The sequence below is a fragment of the Babylonia areolata genome, chromosome 23 (assembly GCF_041734735.1).
Source record: "Babylonia areolata isolate BAREFJ2019XMU chromosome 23, ASM4173473v1, whole genome shotgun sequence".
Taxonomy (NCBI): Eukaryota; Metazoa; Mollusca; class Gastropoda; order Neogastropoda; family Buccinidae; genus Babylonia; species Babylonia areolata.
In genome coordinates, this window is record NC_134898.1 from 23729905 (window position 1) to 23749389 (window position 19485).

At 38.0% G+C, this 19485-nt stretch overlaps 1 protein-coding gene across 4 annotated transcripts in view; it reads left to right on the forward strand.

Annotated features, from left to right (window-relative positions):
- The first annotated feature begins 980 nt into the window (after nt 1–980).
- LOC143297731 (mediator of RNA polymerase II transcription subunit 14-like) overlaps nt 981–19485 on the forward strand; it is a 54524-nt gene continuing 36019 nt past the window's right edge. For all 4 annotated transcript variants that reach the window (XM_076610167.1, XM_076610170.1, XM_076610168.1 and 1 more), the window contains exons 1-17: nt 981–1052; nt 3611–3765; nt 4661–4687; nt 6795–6900; nt 7677–7771; nt 8578–8656; nt 9687–9816; nt 10481–10521; nt 11155–11242; nt 11915–11943; nt 12389–12467; nt 13408–13451; nt 14499–14587; nt 15386–15420; nt 16057–16169; nt 17392–17460; nt 18369–18408. In XM_076610167.1, the coding sequence (XP_076466282.1) occupies nt 3626–3765; nt 4661–4687; nt 6795–6900; nt 7677–7771; nt 8578–8656; nt 9687–9816; nt 10481–10521; nt 11155–11242; nt 11915–11943; nt 12389–12467; nt 13408–13451; nt 14499–14587; nt 15386–15420; nt 16057–16169; nt 17392–17460; nt 18369–18408 (1204 nt within the window). In that variant the 5' untranslated portion in view covers nt 981–1052; nt 3611–3625. The remainder of the gene's footprint in view (nt 1053–3610; nt 3766–4660; nt 4688–6794; nt 6901–7676; nt 7772–8577; nt 8657–9686; nt 9817–10480; nt 10522–11154; nt 11243–11914; nt 11944–12388; nt 12468–13407; nt 13452–14498; nt 14588–15385; nt 15421–16056; nt 16170–17391; nt 17461–18368; nt 18409–19485) is intronic.

Sequence of the window (19485 nt, forward strand, 5' to 3'; positions counted from 1 at the left end):
ATATATATATATGTGTGTGTGTGTGTGTGTGTGTGTGTGTGTGTGTGTCTTGACACTGGTTATGTCCCTTCTGACTGGAGATATGCAAACGTTGCACCAGTTTCAGTTTCAGTAGCTCAAGGAGGCGCCACTGCGTTCGGACAAATCCATATACGCTACACCACATCTGCCAAGCAGATGCCTGACCAGCAGCGTAACCCAACGCGCTTAGTCAGGCCTTGAGAAAAAAAATATATAGATAAGCTTATATAAATAAATAAATAAATAATAAATCATGATATAAAAAGGTAGTAGTAATGAAAATAAAATGAAAAATAATAATAAATAAATAAATAAATAAGACAACAATGATGATAAATAAGCAAATAAATATAAAACATGAAGACACACATTCACACATACACCCACACATTCATAACAGATATGCCCCCAAAACGCAGTTTCACAGATATGAAAGCCCAGTCAAATACATATAAACGTACATGAGCTCGAACACACACACCACACACACACACACACACACACACATTACCCTGCACCTCCTCTACCCCCTCCTCCACACACTCATTTCTAGTCTATGTATCGCAGCTTCCACGGCACACACACACACACACACACACACACACACACACACACACACACACACAGAGATGAACGCTTACTTGTACAAGCACACACACACACGCCCATATCTCCCACCCCCAACCCCACACAAAGATATAATATATACCTTCCAATATCCTGTTGCTCCCACAGTGTAGGCATGCATACACTCACATACCTCATCCTCTACCCCACCCCCTAATTTGAAGAAGTTATTATATACCTATTCATTATCAATATATTCATCACATTCCATTCTTTTGCGAATGTCTCTGTCCGCATGCTTTGAAGCTTCATCGAAATAAAAATGAAACTGAAAATCAGTGACTTTGACTTCGTAATTGGCGTGCCTGCTGTGCTGATAAACACAACGACTTCCGGCGGTCGGTTTGATGCATGGGGGGACGGATACCATTCTGACACAAATATTTAATGTTTCTTGAATAACGGTACGTGGCAATCTCGAGCTGATTTTTTTCAAAACAATACATACTGTTTAAATGACAGATGTATGATTTCAGTAATATAATTTAGAATATCCAGTATTTATGGCAATAATAAATCCCTGCACAACTACCACCAGTACTCCCACATAAACGATTTTTCGGCTTCGCAACTAAAGTGTCCGTGCCCTAAACAATTTGTAAAGATGGCCAGAACACAACATTTGTCTCTTCGGAAAAAAATTAGTCTACTTCTTCTTCATTGCTGAGGGCCCTCAATCATATAATTTGATTATTCTGGCACCCAAAAGTGGGGGTGGGGGTTCGCTGCAGCTGGTGTTCCTTGATGTGAAGAAGAGGTAGTCAGGTGTTCAGGGGAATTGGGGGGTGGGGAGGGAAAGAAGGTAGCGGGATTGGGGTGGGGGAGGTGGCGTGGAGGTGGGGGGGGGGGGGGGGGGGGGGGTAGGGGGTAATGGAAGTGGTGTTTACTGCTTGGAAACCCTTGACACAAAAGTGTCAAGTGTTTGGCCTCCACAGCTTCTTGGGGCAGTCAGTTCCAGTCTGTAATGGTCCAAGGCAAAAATAAAGAGCCTCTGTACTGTGTTCTGGTGGTGATGCTGGAAAACTATTGGTTGTGTCAACTTTATTATGATTTATACAAATTACAGCATTATTTTGACACATCTCTTTAAAGAACCATGTCCAGTCACCATATCAGGGGACATCCACTAAAAACTAATGAAGACATTCACCAGATCAAACCTTTTATCACACTTTTTTACTAACCAAAAAAGTAACATACTTGTTAACTTCTGAAATAATCTGCCCATTGTCATTACAGGAGCACTCAACAATTTTTTTAATTTATTAGGTAAACACTGGAAGGATTATCATGGCTTCAAATTAAATTTCTCCATAGGAATCTAGCCATAACATTAGTAATTGCACACTCTTACAAAACAGTTAAAAAAGAAGAACAAAATAAACTAATGATCAGGTAAAAGGCTGATAAAGCCTAAGACTTGCGTAAAAGCCATGACGTATAATATGACATGACAAGAAATACTGTTTCTGTTCTTATAGTAAGTTATTATGCATAATTTAATTATCTTCATTAGTGATATCTGTATGTGTTTTAATTTTTATATGATGTAAGTACTATAGAAAAAAAAAAAGGATTGAACAGGCAGGTCAACTACTTGAAATGAAATGTCATCCTTCGCAGTTGCAAGGAATATGAGCATGTGCTTTGAATATATGTATAGATATGCGCATGCAATTGATTTTTGCCCTTGACCTTCAGGGCTCAACCAATAGGTTGTTAAAGTCCACTCGTGGTATTGATTTTAGTATTTTCTGAAAAAGACCACTTGGGCAAATGAACATAGTGAAAGCCCAGTACACTGAGAGTAAAACACAAAAGCTTTTCTATGTATAGAGTATAGTTTCAAAATGTACTGTTTAAGATGAGAAAGATCAGCTTAAAACAAATTAAACCCCTTAGCATTAATTACAGATTAATTTCCCTTTTTGCTAGCAGCACCAAAGAGATGTATTCATAAATTATGTAACTTCCATGTTTAGCAAAAGAAGTTCCTGTTTGAACAAAAAATGATAAAAATGACTGCTATTAAAGGTTTGTCAGAATATCAAATCAAAGTGCCAAGTTTAGCGAATGAAAAATATAAATCATTTAAATGTAACAGTAAATTCATTGTGCAAATATTTTAGCTTCTTTTAAAATTTTTTTGTGCCCATCCCGGAGGTGCAATATTATTTTAAACAGGATGACTTGAAAGAACTGAATTTTTCCTATTTTTATGCCAAATTTGGTGTCAGCTGACAAAGTATTTGCAGAGAAAATGACAATGTTAAAGTTTACCATGGACACACAGACAGACAAACACATACTCACACTCACAGACAACCGAACACCAGGTTATAACATAGACTCACTTTGTTTACACAAGTGAGTCAAAAAGGGCCAGCGCTGGGCATTGATCCTCTATAAATGTGCAGTGAACAGCTCGACATTAGTCCCGAATAATTACCGGATGTAATGTTCAATTCTTGGTCAGTGAAAGTCAATGCAGACCTTTCTTGATCCTTGATTTTTGCTTTCACTGCTGTCATGCACGAACTTAACACTAATGGCTGATAGAACCGCGTACAGAAAAGTCCAACCAGGAATCAAACTCTTGAACCATAGCTTGGTCACGTGACCCTCAACACCTCGTCCTGACTCTATATTTGCCAAATCTCCCACTAAAATTACCAACGAAAATGAAGGTTTGGTGTACTGTATTCATTGAATTAACTTGGAGCTTCTCTTTGTGGGTTTCTGGATTTGTTTTGCAAAGTGTGTGTTTGAAATAATCCTGAATTCTAATTACTATTTCAACGGGCAGAGCAGGCAACAGTGGGTTGGAATTGTCTCACCAAGAGTTATGCCAATAGTAGGATTAGTATTCATCTTTAATGAAAACCTTTAATTTCAGTTTACGTCTTACATTTAGTTTTACTAGTTTTAGACTGAAGAAAATGACAATGCATTCATTCTTCAGGTGTGAACTGGTACCATGGCTCCGAGCCCTGTAGAAGAACAGATGATGGTGCCTGCTGGTCCAGGTCCTCAGGGAGGGGGTAGCATTTCCCTCAGCACATTGATTGAGTATGCCACGCAGCGCACCTACCATGAGCTCATTGTGCTGTCTGAATTGTGAGTTTGACATGTATAAAATCAGTTGCCTAGCCAGTGTTTTTGAGTGCTCTGATTTTTTTTTTATTATCTTGTGGATGGATGGGTGTGGGGGCTGGGAAGAGGATGAAGAGGGGATGGGAGAGGTAGAGTGGGTTCATTTAAATTTATTGTAATGTATGATATTTTTTTATTCTAATAATTGGTGTGTATAGTAAATATGTGTGTTTATATAGATCTGTTATGTATAAGTAGTATTAAAACTAGTTAGTCTTCAATTTTGCATCGTTCCACTTTGTTATATTAATTATGCGGGGTGCAAGGGAGGGGCTGGGGTGGGTGCAGGGGTAGGGATGGGAGAATTGTTTGTTATCTTATACCAGTTATTATTGTACACTAGTAGAACTTAGGGTGTGTGTTTGAAACTTTGTGTGTGTGTGTGTGTGTATATATTACAATATACATGTAATCGTGTGAGAAAAGAAAAAAGAAAGGAAACAAGAGAGAGAGAGAGAGAGAGAGAGAAAGTATGTGCCTTGCAATTAATTATTTAAAAAAAAGATTTTGCTTATCTTATTCAGTTTTTCATTAATGTCTAACTCTAATTAACAGAAGCCATTCAATGAAACACTTGAGTTCTTCTTTCATCGTTTATTTTGCAGATAATTAGGACTTGGTTCTTACTTTTGCTTCTTTTCATTTTGTTGTGTATAAAATGCTTAAACCATGTCAAGGTCTATGGTAAGATCGTTGATTAAACAATATTTAAAGATTCAAGTTTCATTTCATTGGTTAGATTTTTTTGTAGTGAGTGTGTAGTTCTTCATGTCTTTTAAAATTTGTTGTTGTTGTTTTTTCTCTCTCTCTCTCTCTCTTTTTTTAAAAAATTTTTTTAATTTTTTTTTAATTTTTACAGATTGCCTCGAAAAACAGACATGGAAAGGTAAATGAAAATTTATTTGCCTTATTTGGTCCTTATTCGTTTGATACATTGATAGTAAATGATAATGAGTAGCTTGTATTTGTGGGCTATTTGAATTAGTAAACTGTTAAAGATGACTGGATGATTTGAAACTAATGAAAGTTGATCAGTAACATTGGTTGTTATTACTGTATTACTACTATTAGTATAATTTACTGAATCCAAATTTAACTTGTTTGGTTGTTGATTTTGAGTATGATTTTTTTCCCTCTTAAAAAAAAAAAAGGAAATACTTGTGACTGTTTTTTTTTGTTTGTTTTTTTACTTATAGCTTTGCCAAATGAAATTGATTAAAGAATTTTTTTGTTTGGATGATAACTCCAGTCATGTTTTTTTGTTGTTGTAATCCGACACACAGGACCTCTCATCTTAAACTAGAGTGAGGCTTGAGCAAAAGACCACCTCTCAAGATCTCAGAGTCTGAAAATGTGATCTTAAGCATGGACTGAACCATGGATAGCATTGTCAAACACTGTCGTGACTCATCAGCATGCATTGATGCAGGGCTTCCTTTAACCCTTTCACTTCCGGAACTATTTGTGTTTTTTGCAAAATTAAAAAAGTCACAAAAATTAAAATTATACTCAAAAGTATATTAAAGTGTATGGTTTCTTAAAGGAAAATGAATGGAGAATATAATTATGATAACTTCAATGTCACAGGATAAGATGATTTTCAATCAGGGGAAGATAACTCTGATTTTTTGGGAAAAAAGTGCACAAAATATTTTGATAAAAAAGAAGAAGAAAATTCAAGTTTGTTTATTTTACGGATGGAAATTGTACTAAAGTATTAGCAAATGTATTAGACACAACAACCAAGTGCATTTATGTTTCCAGCATTATGTTGTTTTAAACATTAGCACTATACACAACGGTAATCACTCACATACAATCTCCCCTAACACCCAAGAAAAAACACCCACAAACACTATCACACAATATTACAACACAAAAACTGACCATAAACAATATTTCAGCTTGAACCTTTCATCTAGAGGGTTTCATGCTAGATGAAAACCCCAAAATGAAGGCTTCAAGTTCAAGCCAAAATTTTTTTTTTTTTTTTTTTTTTTGCTATACCAACACCTGACTTGACCCAGCCCCCTGCCTGTTGATGTGCCTTGTAGCATGTAATCATCATCAGGATTACCAGAATCACTTCAGTTAATGAATAGCAACATAAGTTTTGTTTTGTATCATGTTTTCATGTTGCTATTGTGGACATTGTGCGGAAAATCGAACAAAATTCTAGCCACCTCTTCTGTACTGTATGTTCTGGCAGCCATGTTGACATGCTCAACAGCTCTTTGCTTTGTAAAATGCAATAAAACTCATATCAAAGTCGAGCCAAAACTAGCCAAGGAATTGTTTCGAACACTCAGCAAGGCAGTCGCCATTTGCAAGGGAGGTAAGCTTGTGCAACTGTGTGGCTGGACACCTGATTATGGAGTTACCCATAAACTGCAGCTATATCCGTGGTTGAAAACAAAAGGCTTAATGGGTGGCATGCATCACACATGCATGTCTAATGTCTCTGAAAGTTAACAGATGTCAAATTAAAAATATATTACCATGCACAAATATACCCCCATAGCACTCCCTCCCTCAAACACACACACACACACACACACACACACACACACACACACACACACACACACACACATTTACACACACACACACACACACACACACACACACACACATTTACACACACACACACACACACACACACACACACACACACACACACACTCAAGTCACTGACATACACATACAGATGGGACACAATAGCTCATTATGAGCATGCACCCACTGACACACCTCACCTACTCAAGTTCCTTTATTTATGAGAGACATGTTGTAAACACTTAATGTATTCAGTGGATATACGGTAGTTGAAAATACACACAACAACCTTTTCATTAGCTCACACATGTTGGAAATGAATTGCCATTTTAAATTATTGAATTTATGTAAACTGTAACTCACAAAAACAGTATGATATTGTAAATGTGGAAAATATGCAAGTTGAAGAATGACTAATGCTGTTGATTACACTTCAGGAAACTGGAGATCTTTCAGTTTGCCAGCCGCACTAGGCAGTTGTTTGTACGAATTCTGGCTTTGGTGAAGTGGGCCAGCAGTGTCAACAAAGTGGACAAGTGTGCTGTGAGTAAATGAGGCTTTTCCTGTAAAATAATTTGAGTTAGTAAATGTGTGTGTGTGTGTGTGTGTGTGTGTACGTATAGTTATACACACACACACACATATATATATATATGTGTGTGTGTGTGTGTGTGTGTGTGGTGAGGTGTGTCTGTATGTGTGCAACTGCACGTTAATTGTTTTAGTTTTACTTGAAAAGTTTGAAGTTTATTTGAATGGTTGTAGTAGTTCAATATGCTGCATTGTGAAATGGAAGTTTGACTTTATTTAAAAAATTTATTTTTGTCAGTGGATACTAATATTAATGAGAACACTTTCAGTTCAGTTGAAGTTGCCAGTATATTAAATTTTAAAAGGTAATTCTGATATTTTTTTTGTTTAACACATGGCAGAATTTGTTTACCCCTTTTCTGTTTGTTTTTGTGTGTTTTTGTGCTAGTCTTGTATAGATCTCAGATCTACTTTCTTACATTATAACACTAACAGTAAACAGTGTATCCATATCCCGAGCAGCTGTATTTATTGTACATAGTTCCAAAGATCTGGGTCATAAAATGATATTTGTTTTTCATTGTATTAGTCCAAAATAGTAAATTTGTATTTGACAGGTGTCTGGTAAATTGTTTCCTTATTGGGGGAGTGGGGTGGGGGGGTGGGGTGGGGAGCGATGATGTATGGGAGGAGGGAGGTGTGGTTTGATGTTGGTGTGTTTGTTTTTGTGAATTTCTTTTTTCGGTGTTATTGGTTTTAAAGGATTCTGTTTGTGTGCTTCTGTGCAGGATATCTGCATATTCCTGGAGCGGCAGTCCATGTTCTTTGTTGAAACAGCTGACTTTTTGCACAAGATGTCAAAGGAGACTCTTGTCACAGCACGGTGAGTTGTATACTTGTAAGGAAAAAAAGAAAAGAAAAAAAGGAAATCAAACCAGAGAAAAATGTTGATGTGGTAGTCAGTGGAATTATGTCTTGGACTTATGTTCTTATTTTCTCTTGAAAAGTTGCCAAAATAATAAATCTTTTCACATTGGAAATCATTGTTATCCATGACTCTAGAAAGCATATGTCCAGCATGCTTTTGCTGGTTTTTTCCCCGTGCAAAATTAAGTTCAGTATGATCACTGGAAACTGTAAACAAAATCTGTGGCATATATGTCATTGGCAGCTTTGCCTAATAACTGAACAGTTGGAGACTGCTGATTATTATTTTGAGATGGTCAGATGCATGTTGCTGAAGTTTCCTTTTTGTATTGTTTTTTTTTTTTTAATTTCACTATACTGAATAGCTTTGTGTGAAATTAGGGTTGCTCTTACCCAGGAGAGTGTTTTGTTACAGTTTTTCTGCCTGAAGCGCATTTGTTCACTATGTTTCGAAGTGAATTTTCTACTGAATTTTGCCAGGGACAACTTTTTTCTTGCCATGGTTTCTTTTAGTTGAGCCAAGTATGTGCTGCACTCAGAATCATGGTTAATCATTTCATCTGAATGACTAACATCCAGACCACCACTAATACCAGTTAAGGTTGAGTGGGAGGGGAAAATTTTCTGGTGGGTGGGATTTGATCCAGCACACTCAGATTTTCTTGCTTTCTAGACGGACGCATTACCACAAGGCCACCACACCACTTTTGTGCATAGAGTTACTGAACTCTGTATGAATATTTTGTATGTCATTTCTTACAGGTTGCCCAGTTTCTCCCTGCCATGTGCAATTGACGTCCTGACTACAGGCACTTACCCGCGTTTGCCTGCATGTATCAGAGTAAGTATCGCACCTCCTCTCACAAAAGGAAGACTTGAACAATCTAATCAAGCACCAAACATTGTGTCTGGAAAATGTATTCACAGGGGAAATGTGATCATATTTTTAGGGTGAAGTCTGTCTAGAATCTATTTGGATTTCACTTGGAACTGATTGTGAACTTTTTTCTTCTTGTAACAGTCATAGCGACAGGTTATCCAAAGAACAATAAATGAGATTTGAGTTTGACATATTTGAACCTTTTTTAACACATTACCGAAACACACATCATTTCTGTTGGTGCAGGGGATTGAGGAAGAAGGAATACATATTAGCAGGTGTCCAGTTTTATTTTTCCCACTGGAGGAATTCTTTTGGAAAAAAGAGTTCATCTTTTAATTTGTTAGTTGTATTTCTCTTGGAGAAGAGTGACCTTCAGTGAGCCACTCGGCATCCTGTGTATTGAGAAGAATACTAGCCTCATTTTGTATTTTAGGAATAAAGGAGAGAAGGGAACAAGCAAAGAAAGAAGCCAAAGCACATGCATGCACACACGTGCGTACCCACGCACAGACATACTAACAAAAGCAGCAAAAAAACACATACTTGTACAGCGGACACAGACAAAATCCCCTGGCCCCCATTGTACACACTTTGCAAATTTTGATGTCATGTTGGGGCAGTAATCATCAATGTAAATTTTGTTGATTTCCTATAGCTTGCAGTAAGATTTTAAATCAAGCTGGCTGTACAGGCATGAGATTCTTTTCACAAAAGCAAGATTTTGAAAGAGACAAGTTTCAGTTTGTACATACAATGGTGGATGTGTATACATGTGTGATCGTCAGTTGTGTCTGACTACGGGAGTGACCATCAGAACAGCAGAGGAGGTTGATTATTGTGGGGAGAGTCTTGCCCAAGTTACATCCCCTCTCTCTATCTCTCTCTCTCTCTCTCGGCAAAGAGGACGTCAGGACAGTTGGCATTTCAGGTAATGCAATGCACTATATCAGACTGAAACAGAAAACTCTCAATGTGATCCATGCTGCAGGACAAGATCATCCCTCCTGACCCGATCACCATACAAGAGAAGAAACAGACCCTGCAGCGACTGGACCAGGTCATACAGTATCGGCTGGTCTCCAGCGAACTGCCACCCCAGATGAGGAGGCTGAAGATTGGTACAGTGCCCTGTTTTTCAGTCACCAAATTTTTAACTTCCTATTTCACCATTTTACGACTATTGGCACTTTATGAGAATCTTTAGGGGGGGCACATGTATGTATTGGTGAGGTGATGGATGGGATTGTTAATGTGTGTGTGTGTGTTTGTGCATGGGGGTTATGGAATGAAAGACTGGGTACATATATATTTTGAGGTTTTTCTTTCCTTTTTCTTGAAAGCATTCTGCACACTATAGAGATGGGGTGCATGTATTTATTTTCATTATTATTGCATTGTTTTATGGTTTGTATTTTAATTTTTTATCAGTGAACTTATATGCAGTAATGGAAATTAAATGTATTTAGCAAAGCGTATATATGTTTTTTATTAACTCACTCCCTTCTGGGCAGTTTGTTAGCGTGCGTTCCTCTGTGTACTGGGTGTTTGTATAGGTTAAAAATAAGAAGAAAATAACGACATAACACAGTCTCATGAAATTTAGATGCATGTTTGTTGAGGCATTGAGTACATGTGAATTTACATTATGTTTGCGTTCCTATTTTAGTTGTTGTCCAAGGTGTCCTCTGTGTGTAAACTTCAGTATGTTAAACATATTTATGTATTTTTTAGTTTGTCATTTAAAAATCTTTCCAAGTTGAGATTTAAAATGTTTATTTTCAGAACAAGGCCGTGTGAGGTTCTACGTTGAATTTGAGTTTGAGGTGAGTGCGTGGAATTGAGCTGCAATGATTGTCGCACTTTATTGTATTGTAATGCTTTATATCATCAGTCTGCTTGAACTTGATCTGCATTTGTGTTTTTGTTTGCAACGAACAAAGCAGTTTGCTTAGAAAAATTTTAAAGTTTATTACACAAGATATATAATTTTTTCTTGTGTTGTAGGCACTCTTTTTTTTTTTTTTTTTTCTTTTCTTTTTTTTTAACTATAAACTTGTATGTCCTAAATTCTGTCTGCCTGTAATGCTCCACACAATTTTCCTAAAGATTAAAAAAAAAAAAGAGAACACTGGACATTTTTTTTTTTTCAAACAAGTTGCACTTGGTCTTTGCCCAGTGTGAATTTCAAATGGTAATTTTACCATTTATTGTTCGTGTGGTTTAATATTTTATTCCTGTGTAAGATTGATCCTCATAAGTAATGAGTTTGCTAGATTTTGAATCACTGCATTGGGTGGTAGTTAATGACTTTGTTATAATTTGGATCACAGCAGAAGTACTCAGCTTAAAGTGTTGTCTGTTTTAAAATGTCTTCTCTCTGACACAAGCTTTTCTTACCTTTGTGGGAGATGGTGTGTTTGCTGCTGGATTGTAATCACCACGATTTGTATGTATAGGTGACCTTGACCCTCATGGGAGACAGTCCTAGCATTCCCTGGCGTCTGCTGGATATCACGTTCCAGGTGGAAGATCATGAGACTGGCAGTAAGTATAAGTTGTCAGCCAAATGATGTGAAAATATAGCACTGCAGTCAGATTTCGTTTGCGCTGGGTAATTTTGATAGCGTTTGAAATAGAAGATTGCAGTCAAAATATGTTTGGGTGATGTTGATTGCATTCAAGATTGAATGCTGTTGTCAAATTCTGTTTTCTCTGGGTGACACTGATTACATTTGAAGCGGAACATTGCAAATTTAACTTACGCAGGTCGATACTGATTTTATTTGAAATATAACATTACAGTCAAATTCTGTTTACTCTGGATGGTGCAGATTGCATTTGATAAAGTTGGCGAATTTTATTGTATCTGCATGGAAAGAAATGTGTTGAATTTGAAAAGATTAATGATGGTTTCGTTTTGTATGAAATACAGGCATTATCAGGTTTTTGTTTGGGACATGCCTCTGCACATATGATGAATGATTTTTGTGCTTGTTGTGGATTTTTTTTTTTTTTTTTTTTTGTATGCTGTGAGCTGTCCTTTGTAATTTCGTTATTTTCATTTTTAATTTTGTTATTTTTAGATTGACAGGAATGAACATGCGATGTCGATCTGATATGTTCAGATATTCTGTTGGTGAACTTCGACAGTAAAACTGCACACTCATATATCAAGATGAGATTCATACAGTATGATGATGATGTTGTTTTTTTCAGATGGAAAATCCCTTGTTCACTCCATGCAGGTAAAGTGAATAAGTACCTTATATGTTAATGATAGTTTTCAAATTACTTTTCTTGTGCAGAGAAATGTGCATGCTTGCATGAAGGTGCACTTTTACTTTTTCCCCCTCAATATTACTATTGGTAAATTATATCAACAGCATCAGAAGAATTGCAAGAAGTGCAAACATTTTGAGTAATTATGTAAATGACTAATGACAGCAGTGTATTTAGATTTCAGTAAGTGTGTGAAAAATGATAGAATATTGGGAACTTTAATGTGTGCTTTTTTTGGTTTTGCTTTAACAATCTCTGTGTTGCTTTTTTTCTACAATCATGTAGCAATATCTCTATGTACAAAATTTATTGATTTTTGTGATTTTACTATTTCAGGGTCTTAGAAATTTTGTGTTTTTCAGTGGAGGCAGCTGATTCATTTCCAAATAAATGGAGTGATTCTGTGTACAGGTTCACTACATCCATCAGCTGGCACAGTCACGACTACTGGAAAATGACAAACCACTGCATGATCTGTATCGGCTTTTGCGTATCCTTGATGTGTTGGTGTGGGTGGTTATAGGTGTGATTTTGCTATTTATGAGGATGGGCATTTTATATACTTCAGGTGCATAAATTAAAAGCATAGAAATAAACGACTGGTTACAGTACTATTTGATTATCCTTTTCACTTCCGGTACAGTCATAACGCCTCATATTGATGTGGAAGGCTACAGGAAAATCTTTGAACATATTATATGGAGCATTCAGATTAAACCAGTGGTTTCAGTTTAATTTTCTTGGCAGGATTTTTTCTGTCTCAGCTTTTATTGATTTCTGCTAACTGTCTGACTTCGTTTGATATTGGCTTCATAGTATTCAATGTATTGCATCTCAAAAATTGCTCAGCAAAACAAAATGTGATGCAAAAGAGCGAAATACATGAGAGCAGAGTTGGTTGTGAGATTATTAACTGTGTAAGAAATGGCTGCACATGAATGTGCAGGTATGTCTTGTGTGGGAGTTTATTTTATATTTATAAGTTTCAAAAAAGTTAATTTAATTACACATACTTAACTGTGACCCACTAGTGCAGACTCCGGCAGGGGTCTGACATTCCTGTCCTGGGCAAATTTCTATCCGCCTATGCGGAGAAAACGAAAGTAGCTACGGCCGATAACCTCCAGGAAGTAGGTAACCTCCCCTTTGCCCCCCTGACTAGCGCCCTCTTTTTCTGGCAGCCATTATGACTCCTGTTCCTGTGCTCTTCATATGGCTAAGTTTTTTTTTTGTATTTTCTGTCTGTCTGTCGATTCTCTGGCGTTCTTGTTTTTTGTCAAATTATGTCTTCAACCAGGTCACATAATTATATGGTTCGATTGGGAGATCGGGCTAAAATTAAGGCGCGATCGCATTTGATTCGTGGACACTCTGGGCCCTCTACTTCTGGCCCTCTCAACTTCAATTTTAGGACCTTGACTGAGTTTCAGACTCTTTTTGCCTCTCCCTACAGTTGGAAGTTCTGCATTCACAGGTGAGAAATAATTGGTTTGAATGACAGAGAGAGAGAGAGAGGATATGTGTTGGAGGGCTAGTGGGGGGGGGGGGGGGGAGAGGAGAGAGAGAGAGAGAATGCGTGAGTGTGTGTGTGTGCGTGTGTATCCACATATGAATGCAAGGTTGTATGCATGTGTGTTTCAGAAGAAAGATTTTGTTAATGAATCATATGATATATGTGGTTGTATATTTAATTTGGGGGAACAAATTACATTATTCTGATGTGGTGATGCACATTATTGAAACAAAGATACATAGAAATTTTGGTGGTACATCCAAAATAATTTCTTTAATGTATTTGTTGATGAACCGGCTGGTCTTCTTTCATTCTTCAGATATTTAGATACCACTTGAAACCAGCACCAGGTTGTTGCTTGCTTTGTGAAAAGAGGCTGGACATGCTTCCCTGCATACTTTTAACTTCTTCTTCAGCGATCGATATTGTTGGGATGTGTCAGACTTGAAACTTCGTCGCCCTGACGAAGCCCACGGTTTTCTTCAGGTCAGTCCGGTCACCCCAAAGTTGTGCCTGTAGCTCTACTCTCTTGGGCTGAAACTGGCGTCGTAGATCCTCATAAGTGGGGCAGTGTTGGAAAATATGTTCTGTGGTTTGTGTACCTGTTCCACAGGGACATTCATCTGTGTGAGATATTTTCATTTGGCTCAGATGACTCAAAAGCCAGCAGTAGCCTGTACGGCTGAAGAGGATTGTTTGCTGGTGTCGCTGGAGTTGGTGGATTGCATTTGTCCCTTTGTCAGTTTTTGGCCTTCTCTTTCTTCGGTACTGGCTGTGGATAATGGTTTTTGCCTCTGTGGACGTCACTGGGTGACTGAACTGCACCATTTTGCTTCCCATACTTTTATCAAAAGGGACAGGGCTGGCTTTTCCTTTTCCATCTCTCTGTTCAGAGATGTATTTATTGTATAGACTGTAGATTTGTTTTTCTGGCTTAGTGAACTGATGAATAGCTCCTCAAATTTCATGACTTCATTGGTTATATCTGTTGTTGTCGTTGTTATTCAGACTCAGCGTCTGATGCGTGAACGTTTGGGAGACAGCATTGCTGTGGAGCAGTACATGCTCAGCAAAAGCTTGGTCATTTCATACTGGCGGTAAGTCTTTATGTTCTTTCTTGACTTTTAAAATTTTAAAAGGCATTAGTATGTTGTTTGCTGACAGTAGTGTTCGTGCATGTTGAGAAATGTTGTGTCTTGCATCGTTTCTTGCAATGGTAATATGTGTGCATTGTTGCTGATTGCAGTTTTTTGTGTGCCTAATTAGATTTCAGTTTTATCATTTGTAAAATTTGTTTTTTAGATTAGTGTTTGGCTTGATAGCCTGAATGGAATCGAATACTCAAGGTCTGTGAGGTCCTGGCTACATCCTGGCAGCTTCTGTTGCCTTAAATGTTGAGAGTTTTCCTTGCTCCCAACCCTGCATGCATGTGAAGGCCTGCTTGTGCTTTAAAACCTTTCATTTAATTACACATACTTAACCGTGACCCACTAGTGCAGCCTCCGGCAGGGGTCTGACATATGTTCAAGCATGAATGATCTGTAATTAGGCAAGTCAGCATTAGATGGTTTATGGAAACAGATATACTCTGAGAATGGCAAGCTGCAGTGCAGGGTGGAAACACAGATGTGAAAGCTTTCTTGTAGGTGAGTGAAGGTGGGATTTGTTGGCCACAAATGCAGAAGCAGTAAGCTGGCATCCGGTGTGGTCAGGTACAATGAAAAAAAAGTGCTGTACTTCAGTGAATGACTTAAGATTATAACAGATATTCTATCATTGTTGCTTACAAGTCTCTATTTTCATTATGGTGGATTGTGCATGGGAGAGAGGGTGTGTAACGGTGTTTATGTTGTAATACAAATGATAGTTAACAAAAACAAATGTTGTTTTTACAGGGACAATAGTCGCAGAGACAGGCATGATACGACAGGTATGGAAATCATATTTGTGTTTATATTTTATCAAAGTATAACACTATGAAGCTATGTGTGTGTGTGTGTGTGTGTGTGTGTGTGTGTGTTCAGATGCAAGCATGTGATACATATATGTAATGCAGTCTGCTCAAGCAGAAAGGATGTCTATCAATACTGGTGAGCTAGATGTGTTGTGTGACACAGCATTTGCTGTTATGCAGTGTACGCATGTCTGTCAACAATGGTGAGATGTCTGAGGCAGAGTATGCTGTGTTATGCTTGTACACATGTCTATCATTACTAGTGAGATTTGTGACACAAAGTATGCTGTGTTGTTATGCGGTGCACTTGCGCCTACCAGTACTGGTGAGCGTGTGACACAAAGTATGCTGTGTTGTTATACAGTGTACACACGCATACCAACAGTTGTGAGATGTCTGACACAAAGTAGGCTATGTTATGCTTGTACAGATATCTACCATTACTGGTGAGATTTGTGACACAAAGTTTGCTCTGTTGCTATGGAGTGTACAAACATCTACCAATACAGGTGAGATGTGTGGCTCACAGTGTACTGTGTTGTCATGCAGTGTTCACACTTCAGCCAGTACTGGTGAGGTATGTGACACAAAGTATGCTGTGTTGTCATGCAGTGTACAAGCTGAGTGTTCAAGTGTGTGAGGATGATGATGGCAAGCCTCTGCAAGTCACACACCAACCTGCCATGTCTGCTGAGGAGAGCCGCAAAGTTGGGCTGGCCATCAGGGTGAGACTTTAGCTGTGCATTTATATAGAAATGACACAAAAAACAAAAAAATATCTTTTTTTCTGGAAGCATAATACTCCCCCCCACCCCTGCAAAAAAAAAAAAGAAAAAAAAAGAAAGAAAATTTTACCATGTTTGTGCACATCACTTACAGTAAAGTGTGACAGTTATGAAATGTCATTCCTCAGACAGGTGTCACTGATGCTTACATTTTTTTTTTTTTTTACACAGGCTCTGGGATCCACAGAACCCATTTACCAACCAAACAACATGAAGTTTCTCTATCAGTTTATCTGTTTGTATTTATTGTTCTGTTTGTACGTCTATTTGTTTACCTGATGAGGAGAAGTTAACAGGTGTGTAGGTTTGCTTTCAAACTTGGTAGTTCTGGAGACAGATGTACAAACATTATAAGCCCAAGCCCATACTGTTAGTTTTGGAGACATATGTGCAGGAATTGTTACCTCAAGCCCAAATTGGTAGTTCTGGAGACAGATGTAGAAACAGTGTTACCTTAAGCCCACATTGGTAGTTCTGGAGACATGTGCAGACATGATTACCCCAAGCCCACATTGCTAGTTCTGGAGACAGATGTACAAAGCCCACATTGGTAGTTCTGGAGACAGATGTAGAAACATTGTTACCTTAAGCCCACATTGCTACTTCTGGAGACAGATGTACAAAGCCCACATTGGTAGTTCTGGAGACAGATGTAGAAACATTGTTACCTTAAGCCCACATTGCTACTTCTGGAGACAGATGTGCAGACATGATTATGCCAAGCCCACGTTGGTAGTTCTGGAGACAGATGTGCAGACATGATTACCCCAAGCCCACATTTGTTGTTCTGGAGACAGATGCACAGACATTGTTACCCCAAGCCCACGTTGGTAGTTCTGGAGACAGATGTGCAGACATGATTATGCCGAGCCCACATTTGTAGTTCTGGAGACAGATGTGCAGACATTGTTACCCCAAGCCCACATTTGTAGTTCTGGAGACAGATGTGCAGACATGATTATGCCAAGCCCACATTTGTAGTTCTGGAGACAGATGTGCAGACATGATTATACCAAGCCCACATTTGTAGTTCTGGAGACAGATGCACAGACATTGTTACCCCAAGCCCACGTTGGTAGTTCTGGAGACACATTTTTACAAACATTGTGAACCCAAGCCCACATTTAATTTATCTGTTCACCAAAGTTTGCTGATGTTTCAGAGTGATCACTTGTCCATTGAGAAGTTGTTGATGCAGACCATTGAAGTCAGAACCCACTCCAAACTGAAGGTAAAGCGATGGCGATCATAGTGGACTGGTTAGAAATGACTTTCTGTCAGCATGGCTTTCATTTCCATTGCGTATCTTTGTTTCATCCAGCACTGCTTTTGTATTAGTTTCTATGTTGTCTGTGGTCTCTTTCTCTCTGTCATCATTTGGTGAAATTTAGTCTTCAGTGGATTAAGTTTATGGATCTTTTCTCGTTGTACCTAAGCCATTAGATCCTTGAATACAAACTTTTCACCTAATTTGTGTAGACTGCATCCATGATATCTGCTACTACAATTGATCAGTTTTGGTCACATGTGTTGGTGGTTTTGTAATTGTTCATGTTCCATATTATGTTTAGTGACTGGAAGTGAATTCTACAGTTAGTGACTGTATTTTGCAAACAGAAGCTGATGAAAAAAACAACAACACACAATCTCTCTCTCTCACACACACACACACTCACACACACACACAAAAACATGAAAAAACTTGACAAGCTTGACCACAATCCACTTGCTGAATTAAAAAAGCAGTTTATCAAGAAAAGGTCAAAGGCTCATTTCCTTTTATTTTTGTCCTTGTTTGTTTGTTGTTCATGTGTGATTATATAGAGCATGTATTTTTTTGATTTATCAGTTGTTAAATATCAGTTTGATGCAGACAGAAATGAAATGGAGATGTCAAGTTTCTCTTCCCATCTTTCTCCCTTATGCTTCCCTATCCTCCTTTCTTATTGATCTTGATATTCCTGCACCTGAGATCTCTCTTACCTCTACTCTTTATCTTTCACTCTTTCCATATTCTTGCTCTCTTTATCCCAAGGTTTTTTTTGTTGTTGTTTTTTTCTCATGTAGCTTTTCCTGATTTCCTTTAACAAACTTTATTTTGCACATTAACTTCCATAAACCTTGTTGTTTTGTTCTCAGGAACTGGCCAAAGACTTCCAACGAATTGTTGAAGGCCAGTGTGAGTATTTGTTTTCAGCTGTTTATCTGGCATGAACGGTGGGTGTTGTATCTTCGTTGTGATAACAATTAATATCTTGACTGTATGCTTCAGGGCGAGATGGGAAGAACTGGATATAAATTTTGGCGAAGGAAAAAAACAACAACATAGTGTTCATGTGCACAGAAGAGGTCATGCATGCATGTGTGCATTCAAGCACATTACATGTTTGAAAACACTAACACACTCAGACTGACTGACAGACACATGCACACACAGACACACACAGACATAGACACACACACACACACACACACACAGAGGATGTACACACCACACTTATTTAAGATATGCTCAGTTCTGTGTCCTTTATTCTGCCCTGGTTATTAGCACTCAGGTTGGGAAAAAGTCTTTGTTAAATTAAAAGCAGAACAAAACATGTAGTGCTTATAATTGGAGCAGGGATGTGCTGGATACAAAACAAACGCCACTAGTGGTAAACATTGAACTTCCCATTCTCTGCATTTTGCAGACACATGTTTACTCGGTGACTGCTGCTGTTTTAACCTGTGTGACTGTTTCTGTTTTTACCTGTGTCACTGCTTCTGTTTTTACCTGTGTAACTGTTTCTGGTTTATCTGTGTGACTTCTTCTGTTTTTACCTGTGTGACTGTTTCTGTTTTATCCATGTGACTGTTTCTGTTTTACCTGTGTGACTGCTTCTGTTTTTACCAGTGTGACTGCTTCTGTTTTATCCATGTGACTGTTTCTGTGTTTATGTGTGTGACTGCTTCTCTTTTATCCATGTGACTGTTTCTGTGTTTATGTATGTGACTGCTGTTTTATCCATGTGACTGTTTCTGTGTTTATGTGTGTGACTGCTTCTCTTTTATCCATGTGACTGTTTCTGTGTTTATGTATGTGACTGCTTCTCTTTTATCCATGTGACTGTTTCTGTGTTTATGTGTGTGACTGCTTCTCTTTTATCCATGTGACTGTTTCTGTGTTTATGTGTGTGACTGCTTCTCTTTTATCCATGTGACTGTTTCTGTGTTTATGTATGTGACTGCTGTTTTATCCATGTGACTGTTTCTGTTT